This window comes from Oreochromis niloticus, linkage group LG1 (genome assembly GCF_001858045.2).
Source record: "Oreochromis niloticus isolate F11D_XX linkage group LG1, O_niloticus_UMD_NMBU, whole genome shotgun sequence".
NCBI lineage: Eukaryota > Metazoa > Chordata > Actinopteri > Cichliformes > Cichlidae > Oreochromis > Oreochromis niloticus.
This window is the reverse complement of record NC_031965.2, coordinates 15294420-15304972: the sequence shown is the minus strand read 5'-3', so window position 1 is coordinate 15304972 and position 10553 is coordinate 15294420. Positions and strand designations below refer to the sequence as shown.

The following is a 10553-nucleotide window of genomic DNA, read 5'->3' as shown; positions in this document are numbered from 1 at the left end:
CTAAGGCTGATAGTTTGTTACTGACTCGCAGTTTCATACATATTTGAAAAAAATTGTAAAGTGATTTAATTGAAGGAAAGTGAGACATCTAGAATTGTGATTGACAAAAACAATGTGCAAAAAAAAAAAAAAAACCAATGAGAAAACCCTAACGCAGGTGAAGAAATGTGTTACTGATTTGAGAACTGCATTAAGAGTAGTGAGAATGATATCTCTGATGTGCAAATTGCACAAAAGTGATTGAGAAAAACTGTAAAACAACTGTTAATTAAATATGTACCAGCTGGCAGTGAAGAATAGCCATGGAAAGAAGAATAAACTCGTTGTGGGGAAGTATCCTTCAAATCTGGATGAGATTATTTAAAAGTGAATATCCTAACCAAACGTATTCCACTATAACATCAACTCTGAAGTCTAAACCTAAGAAAGTAATGAAACAGATATTGATTATTGTCATGTAATTTCCTCCTCCAAATAAAGGTTTTGTTTAAATTATTTGTCAGCATTGCAAATCTGAATAGACCCTTACTTATTCTTGGCAATAAACTTATTGTCAAAATTAACTCTCAGGAACTTGGTATTTTAAAGATACGATAGGTCGATGTGATAATATCAGCAATTACATTTGAACCAACATTTTACAACATAAGCAAAGATCTTTTTGAACATATATCCAGAAATGTCCCTTTAGGCTTTCTGCCGAAAGGGACAGGAGTGGTGGGGAGAAGAGGGGTAGCAGAGTGGAGACATGCTCAGGACTTAATGAATATTCAGTGAGACATTGCTGAGAGTCAGCTCAGCAGGTGGGGAGAGAGTGATATGAATGTAAACCTGATTTGCTGTAGTTTAAGCTTGCAAGACCCAGATATTTTTCTGTGGAAGATGCTTTGATGCAACTGCTGTCTCATTATACACAACTTTACACAGCATCGTATATTGAAATTCTATTGACGATGCACAAGCTGCTCTTGATGATCGTATTTTAATTTTACCCAGTCAGCTTATTACAAAATGATCACAGTATTGTATAAAGAGATCTTATATTCTAGATTACTCTTACTAGACTTCCTTTTTCTTTTCTTTTCATATTTTCCTTTCTTTTCTTTTCAGATATTGCTATTACAACATTTCGGATAGCCTAATAGGGTTTATAGCATTCAGCTAAAATAAAATATACCGCTAGTGAAAAACATTAGAATTTCAGAATAAAAAAAAAAGATAGTAGGAAGAGGAAAGAGGGAGTATGTGTTACTGCAGCTGTACATTTCTTTTTTAATTTAACTTGACAAGATCTAGATCACAAGACCCAAAAGTAAACACAAAACTAAATCCAAAGCTGACCCGTTTATTTAAGCAAATACAGTTTTTCTCAGTTGCTTTGGTGCATTTCTCACAACAGAATTAAACTTTGCACAATAGTTAGTTCAACCTTCACAACATATAGTCGTTTTGGCACAACCTTGTGGCAGTTTCATGTTCATTTCGTCCAAAGGCAAATGCCTTTGGACATGAAGCAGTTGAGTAAGTACAAATATCTAAAGAATGGTCACTTTTGACTTGCTTTTCATCACTATCTCCTTGCTTTTATCATGAATGTCACAATTATTTATACTTGTACCGGCTGAATAGTCATTGTCCCATACAACTAATAGTCTCCATTTCATTGCTTGTGTCAGTGCACTCAAAATTGTTGAACATCTTGTCAAACAATTTGTACACCCATTTTGAAAACCCTATTTTTAAGGAGTTTCCATGAAAATCTCCATAAATTACTTTTCTCAGGTGAACCTTATCTCACACTAATGAAAATTGGTGTGTGTTACTCTTACTTGCAACCAATGAAAAGCCTCTTCTACCCAGTCACAGGTGAATCGTGTTACAGTATCCCCTACTCTACAAGTATATATATAATGTAAACCAACAGACAGGATTGGCATGAGGTGCATACTGAATCTACAAAACTGCAGAACATGGAACGTCAGCCTTGTGGAAGAGGGGTGAGGATCGGTGGAGGACGAGGACAAAACCGGGTAAGAAGAGGCCAACCACATAGACACGTTCCTGATGAAATCAGGGCAACACTTGTGGATCATGTGATAAACCATGGCCTCACAATGGCCGAGGCTGGTCGAAGGGTGCAGCCAAATGTTGGGAGAACTACTGTAAGTTCTATTATTCAGACATTTCATCGGGAAAACAGGTGAGCATACTGTAATGTAGTTATTCAGCACAAACTAATTTGCTCTGCACTTTCATAGTCATACAGGAGACTTGCATTCGGACATGACCTTATAGATCTTTACATATAGACGTACTGTAACTGAAGCGCAGACTTGGCCCAGGTGTGGCATAGTGTGCTGTGGTAGAATACGGTAATGCTGTAAAGAAAGGACTTTTGAATAATAGTCCTGTAACAATTACTGTAAGCATGTTTGTGCTTACTTATGTTTGTGTTTTTTCATCTGCATCTCAAAAAGGACTGCCAGACAACCTAGAAGAGGTGGAAGAGGTCCACTTTTGACTCCGCAGCAAGAGGAAAGAATTTGTGCAATGGTGGCTGCAAACAACACTTTGAGACTGAGAGAAATACAAAGAACTGTCGTAGAAGATGACACCATCTTCGGAAATATTCAGTCAATATCAAGTTCCACCATAGACAGAGTCCTCAGACGGAATGAAATGTCCATGAAGCAATTGTACAAAGTACCATTTGAACGTAACAGTGATCAAGTGAAGGAGCTCCGTCACCAGTATGTACAGGTAAAACATGTTTGCATATGTACCTCTGTTTACTGTAAAAGTTTAGGCCATGTACTGCACTTACATTTATGCATGTTACTGTAATCCTATTTACAATTCACACTGTACAATCTGTTGTGCCAAATGCACCATTACAGACTTTTTTATTCTCATCCTTTGTATAGCGTATCCTGGAATTGGAGGCCAGGGAACCCCTGCACACGTTTGTATATCTTGACGAAGCGGGATTCAATCTCGCAAAAGGCAGACGGCGTGGACGAAATCACATTGGAGAAAGAGCCACCATTGATGTCCCAGGCCAACGAGGAGGAAATATTACAATGTGTGCAGCAATCTCAGGAAATGGCGTTCACACCCATATTCCTCGTATTGGTGCATACAATACACAACACCTGTTGGCTTTTCTGGACGCTCTTTATAGGGACCTAATCCCACAAAATGAAAGGGATGATCCTGGTGACAATCGGACAATGTATGTAGTGGTTTGGGATAATGTTAGCTTCCATCACTCTGCTGTACTCAGGCAGTGGTTTGCAGCACACGACAGGATGCTTATGGAGTTTCTTCCTCCTTACACTCCATTCCTAAATGAGGAGTTTTTCTCTTCCTGGAGGTGGAAGGTATATGACAGGCATCCACATACCCAAATGACCCTGCTAGCAGCTATGGATGCAGCTTGTGATGACATCACGGCAGAGTCCTGCAGAGGGTGGATTCGACACTCCAGAAGATACTTTCCTCGATGCATCGATAGAGCTGACATTTGCTGCGATGTTGATGCAAATATGTGGGCAGACAGACGGGAGCGTCTAGATATCAATGATTGATATGCAGCAGTGTCTGTTTTTCAGGGTTTTTTTTTTTTTTGTTTGTTTGTTTCATACTTACTGCAGTAAGGTTTACTGTCTAAGTGAGTTTATGTTTGCTGTAAAATATTTGATTTACTGTATTTCCCCAGTTGCACAATGCTGTGCACATTTTCAATTGAATATTATCAAGAGTGCATATAAAGTGTCTTGAGTTTCCTTTACAATTTATGGTTTTCAACATGCCATGCATGCTGTCCAGACTTGACATGTCACTGGGAAGCACCTACAAAGAAATCAGTCACAATGAGAACATTTTCAAACCATTTGATTTTGTGACCAAAGGTGCTGGTGTACTGACTTGTAATTGTGACAGCCCAGACACTTTGAATGATATAAGTACTTGCTTTTGATGAATATATTATCTGTTTTGTTTAAGGGACTTGCTTTTGAAGCATTGACTACTTATTTTGAGCAACTGACTTGCTTTTGAACAACTGACTTTTCTTTTTGATGAAGTGACTCACTTTTGCAAGTTATGCACCATGTTTTGGAGTTTGCACTAATTGTTTTGAGAAGAGCCTTAGTAGTGGTGCAGAGATCAATTCTGTTGTGAGAAATGCACCAAAGCAACTGAGAAAAACTGTAATATCTTAACTTAAAAAGCAGGTATACATACAGGTAGTCTATGGTATGGGCAGCTGTGGAGGTACACAGTCGCCACGGAGGATAAACGGATATTAGGATATGATTTTGATATTCTTCTTCCTCAGGATAACAGTAGAAAGTGGGCAGTCAGGGTAAAGATATAACCAACGGGGGGAAACTCCAAAGAACAGTGAGTGAGCAGCAGGCCGGAACCAGAACAGACATACAAACTGGGTACTCGGGGCAGGTAGACAAGATGCTAAATATTTCAGAGAAATGGCTGAGTAACAATTTTGTTTTTGACTGAGCCTACACTAGTTACCAGGAAGTACATTCTAAAAATTTGGTGGCAAAAAGAAATTTTGTCTAGCTTTTTATGTAACTGAAGGACAGAGAGAGAAAGAAGGCACAAGATCCCATGACAATACCCCACTGGGTGACCTGTACCTGGGTTTCAGGTGGAGTTCTCCCACCAGATTAGACTCCAGAATTACTAGGTAAGTGATTAAAAATGTGGTTCAGGACCATAAACCTCTCAGTAAACAAGATATTGGAGATCCTGGCCACAGTGGTGTAGATTCATGAGGAAATTATCTCCTCTTCCTGTGAGCAGAACAGGGGGCTGATACTCCAGGGATGCATTGAAAAGGGTTAAGCCAGTAGCTGAGGAGGTCATGGCATTGTGAGAATGCTCAATCCAGAATAGCTGTAAACCCCAGGTGCTCTGATTTGCTGCTGAAACACAACAGCTTCAAGCTACTCATTAGCCTGCACTGTCTGCCCACTGCTTTGAGGGTGATAACCTGATGTGAGATTAACCTTAGCACCTAAAGCCTTACAAAAGGTTCCCTAGACCTGGGAGATGAATTGTGGGCTGCAATCTAAAACAATATCATCAGGCATGAAAACATGAGATACTTAGAGATTGCCTGTTGAGAATCTTTTAGCTTTGAAAATCTATCTACAATGGTGAGAATGACTGTTCCCTTCAGGTGCAGGGAGTCCACTAACTAAATCAACAGCTATATGTGATCTTCTGCTAGGGCCGGATAGTGGCTGAAAAAGGGCGATGACTGGATTTATCCCTAGAGCAGACAGAGCAGGCTCTCTGTCTCTCCTGTGCCGAGACACAATATGTATAAATATATGTACACTACCAGTCAATAGTTTGGACACACCTTCTCATTTATTGGTTTGTCTTTATTTTTACTACTTTCTACACTGTAGATACAAACTGAAGACATCAGATATATGAAGCAAGATATATGGATGTGGTGGGGTGTGTTCTGCGGTGCCGAGCAGGGAAGGTGGACGCACCTTCACGGCATCCACAAGCCCCGCCCCACCACAATGGAATTATGCAGCAAAGAAAAAATTTGATGAATAACTAAACATGTCTTATATTTTAGATTCTTCAAAGTAGGAAGTAGCAAACCCTTGGCATTCTTTTAATGAGTTTCATGATGTAGTCACCTGCAGTGGTTTTCACTTCACAGGTGAGCCTTGTCAGGGTTCATTTGTGGAATTTCTTGCCTTCCTAATTGGGTTGGGACCATCACTTGTGTTGTGGTACACAGCTGACAGCCCTGTTTGACAACTGTTAGAATTCATGTTATGATAAGAATCAATTAGACAATCATTACTTTAAGAACTGACAGTCAGTTGAATGAACGTTAGACCAGTGGAAAAGTGTGCTTAGATCTGATGAGTCCAAATTTAAAATCTTTGGTTCCACCTGTCGTGTCTTTGTGCAACGCAGAAAAGGTGAATGGATGCTCTCTATATGCATGGTTCCCACAGTGAAGCATGGAGGAGGAGATGTGATGGTGTGGGGGTTTGCATTTAGTTTGACCATCATTTATTTTTTGACATGACAGTGATCCCAGGCTATGTAAGGGCTATTTGACCGAGAAGGAGAGTGATGGAGTGCTGTGCCGGATGGGCTGGCCTCCACAGTCACCTGACCTAAATCCAGTCGAGATGGTTTGGGATGAGATGGACCACAGAGTGCTCAGCATCTCTGGGAACTCCTTCAAGTTGGAAAAACATTTCAAGTGACTACCTCATGAAGCTCATGGAGAGAATGCTAAGAGTGTGTAAAGCAGTAATCAAAGCAAAGAGTGGCTATTTTGAAGAATCTAACATATGTTTTGAGTTATTTCCCACTTTCTTTTTTTACTACGTAAGTCCATATGTGTTCATTCATAGTTGTGATGCCTTCAGTGACAATCTACAATCTAAGTAGTCATGAAAATAAATAAAAAACATTGAATGAGAAGGTTTGTCCAAACTTTTGACTGGTAGTGCATGTGTGTGTGTGTGTGTGTGTGTGTGTATATATATATAAATTCAGAATGGGTTTACATTTTCTAAAAATGATCACAATTCTTGGTTTCAGTATCTTATATATTGCTTCATATTAAAAAAAAAAATACATTTGGTACACCAGTACTCACTCATCACTGTGTTTACACTGACTTTTATAAACCCATCCCTCCAGTTGAAAATTCCTTCTATCCATACGGGACATTATGTACATCAAATATTAATGTTGTACCAACAGAAAATGGCTGCTCCAAAAAAGGATGACCTACTTCCCACATTTAGCCCCAAAGGAACCATCTTTGGAAAAACATGAGAGAGGGATGTTTGGCCAACAGGGCTGCTCTTTTAAGCCTCAGCTGAACATGGTTTTTAATCTCACCCCTGTTCTCTATCATTTTTGTCTTCAGCCTTGTATCCCAAAGTAAAAAAAAAAAAATGTCACTTCAAACATAACAAGCTAATGGCATTGTACATAGCCTTCAAATATATTGTCAAAATTTTTATTTTATATAACAATATTAATAGATGTTGAAGACTAGAGAAGGTGAGAAGGGGCGTATGAAAATAACAAAAACAAGATTAACATACACAGAACCAAAAAAATATATTAATATCTATTAGTCATTGTTATATATAGATATATAGAATAATAGAAAGAGGCTATACAGTGACAAAAACAAGTAAACAAATACTATAATGTATAGATTTGATCTTTGCCGTGTTAAAGGAATTATGCCATTAAATTAAACACCTGAATATTCATTTGTTGGCCATTAATTTTAATGCTGACTGAACCACCAGTTCCAATGAATTCACAGCTTTTATCACACATAAGCAACATAATCCAAATTAAGCATTATTTTTATTCCTAAACTTTAAAGGTAACTACACTGGATATTATATTTAGAGCAAAATGCTGAGCTTTTAGCTTTCCACATCCCCTGTTCTGATCCTGCTTTAAAAGATGCAATGTGAGCACAGATGAAATTTCACCACATTCCTGCAGGCTATGTGTCAGCCCTAAACTCAAGTCTCTGCTGTTGTGCTTTTGGGCACTGAGCACTTCCTTCCCTGAGGCAAGATGGTCATTACTCCATTTGGCAAAAAGAACCATATCGTCTGCAAAAATTGCCTAAAATACATCTTTTTCTCTTGGATCTTGCTCTTTTGTTAAATGTAACATAATCCCTTCTGAGACATGGATTGCTTTCCTCTAATCTGACGGCACTATGACAGAATGAACACTTAGCAACACCTAGGTCAGACTAACAAACACTTGTGAACAACTTTATTTGCATACAGTCCCAACAGCACACACATATGAGTTTAAAACCATCTTCTGAAATAAAATAACTGAGAAAGAAGATGCATCTGTGGATTTATAATGAATGCCATTGGGTTTCAGCCTACATGGACAAAGACTTTAACTAGATAGAGATGTTTCACATCTACTGGCAGTGGAAATGTGAGGGCAGGTTTTGCTGTGAGTTAAAGGAGTATGAGAGGTAAAAACAGGTCACGTAAAAGCAGGGAGATGCAGGAGGCCAGCTCCAGTATTGAACAGCATCTCTTGACACCAATGAGATGGTAACATGGACACAGTATGAGTGCCTAACTACTACCCACGCCACATACAACCATGCTGTCCAGACTTGCATATATGGCAAGGATTGCAGACTTATCTTGACTTTCTCACTGTCATGGTTACATAAAAATGAAGAAAAGATATGCACACTGTCCAAGAAATAATTTAAACCTTGAGACATTTAGAGAGAAGCAACATATTGATCGGTGGAATCTTCCACAGGCAATAGTTGGCAGACAATGTGGAAACCTTTCATCCCTTTTTTTGCAACATTGCCTAGAGTGCCTATAAACACATTTGCTCTTTTTAGTATCTCAAACAATCCATCAGGAACATTTATGTTGACCTATGTCCAGTTGTAAAAAATCACCTTAATATGTTCATGAAGCCAGAAATACTTTACTCCCTTAAAAATATTTGATGTTTTGTGTCACTTTTTGTTGAAAATATAAGACTGTGAAGTTATTTTCAGGGTGCTCTGAATTTACTAGGTTGCTGAACTTTTGTCTTATATGTTAAAAAAAAAGCTTCTGCTGAGGGTGTTTTTTTTATTTATGTTATAGAGTTTGGGACCTGTCAGTGCAAAGCCACATAGTATTCATATAGAAAATGAAAACAGCTGTTGGTGAACACAGACCCTAATACACTGTTGCTATTTCTGACATGACTTGCCCACGGCTGACTTGTCAAAGTCACCTGTTTTACAAAGGTATAATGCCCGAATTTCTTTCATACTTTCCAAGTAGTGAATCTGGCAAAGATAAAGAATTGATCATATAAAATACACACATACACAATATACACAACTTTGTACAAGGAGAAAGCATAACCCTTTGTAAGACTTTGGTGGCGTGGAATACACCTTAAACATCACCTGTCATCTCTTGAACTAGATTTGTGTTTTGCACAGTTTTTCTGCAATACTATGTCACTGTTTTTATCATTATTTCTATCTATTTTATATTTATGCTAAAGTCTTTTTTGTCATTTTCTATTTTTTCTGTTCTATTCTACTCAAATGTCACAGCAGAAAAGAAGATTCATCAAACAAGGCAATGTTCTTTCTTTCAATTTTCTATTGTCCAATTGAGGAGTAGCGCCAGCTAAAGTGTTCTGCTGTTGCAGTCCATCAGCTTCAAGGTTGTAACAAGTAGTTATTGACCTATTATTGAGCTTTTGTTGCCTTCCTATCATCTCAAAGTAGTCTGGTCATTCTCTTCTGACCTCTTGCATCAACAAAGACTTGCCTAGGACTGAATATTTCCTCTTTTTCAGACTCTTCTCTGTAACCCCCACAAATGGTGGTATGGGAAAATCCCAATAATATGCCCAATAACTTGAAAAAATGTCATGTGTTGGTGCCTATTGGTCACACACAAAAAAATAGGGAAAGCAAAATAAAACATATAATACCACAGAGTCACTGGAATGTTGGCTTCTACACATGAGCAACCAGACTTGTATATCTCTCCCTAGATTCTACTGTACATATCCTTTTTTTCTATTTTCAATCTGAATAGATATAAGAATTCATTGGCCACTGGTTAGACTGGCAGATGGCTGCCCAGTCCTGGCCTGGTTTTGCTTGAAAACTGTTCCTGTTAAAAGGGGATTATGCCTTCCTACTGTCACTGATAAGGGGGCGTCTGATGGTTGGGGTTTTCTTTCAATTATTGAATTCTATTTAACTTACAATATAGATTGCCTTAACGCAGCTGTTATTGTGATTTGGTGCTATATAAATGATTTTTTTTGGTTTTATTTATCTTTTTTGACAAGGTCTTGTAGTATATTCAGTAACTTGAGACGGATACGTTCTAAAGTCTGAACGTCATTCTTCTCCTCATTATTCACACTTAGATTCATACCTGTGGGAAACTTTCTAAATTATGAGGCAGCACATTAACTCAATCAGGTTAAGTGTTCCTAATATTTAGGCGTATGGGAGGCCAACTTAAATGAAAACACAGTGGGGTAGAAGAAAATATTCAGACAACTGTGATGAATGAGTTGACTCCAGATTACAACATGTAAACATGCACTGCCCAGTTTCCATATCGCCAATCCATTAGCTATCATCCAGCTCTGCATTAAAGCTGTTTGTTTGTTTTGTTCCCTTCTCCCCTGTTCTGTGCCCCTGCTTGCCTGCAACCGTCCAAGAATCACTGCCTTTTCCGTTTTCCAATTTCAGGTGCTTCCTCTGGAGCGAGGTTTGATGAATGTCGCTCACATTAGGGTGACCTCTGAGATAACCCCTCCTTTCTTTCCCAAGAAAATTCATCAGGCAGAGTCAGCCAGCCCCAGGGATATGTGATTCAGCACTCAAGGTGAGTGTCACATAGGCCTCAGATTGCCAGATATTGGCGAGGAACGAGTAAGACAGCAACGTGCTGTTTTGGACACTGTTAAAGCCCTAAAGACATGAAGTA

The 10553-nt window shown here is 38.6% G+C and overlaps 1 protein-coding gene across 2 annotated transcripts; it reads left to right on the top strand.

Moving 5' to 3' along the window:
- The first annotated feature begins 1442 nt into the window (after positions 1-1442).
- LOC109201610 (uncharacterized) lies at positions 1443-3752 on the top strand. Of its 2 annotated transcripts, none has more exons than XM_019357389.2 (3): positions 1443-2030; positions 2478-2760; positions 2925-3752. In XM_019357389.2, the coding sequence occupies exons 2-3, from the start codon at positions 2551-2553 to the stop codon at positions 3585-3587; spliced, it is 873 nt and encodes a 290-aa protein (XP_019212934.1). In that variant the 5' UTR covers positions 1443-2030; positions 2478-2550; the 3' UTR covers positions 3588-3752. The 2 variants fall into 2 exon arrangements, with proteins under 2 accessions (XP_019212934.1, XP_019212927.1); XM_019357382.2 differs by having other exon boundaries at positions 1443-2162.
- The last annotated feature ends 6801 nt before the right edge of the window (positions 3753-10553 follow it).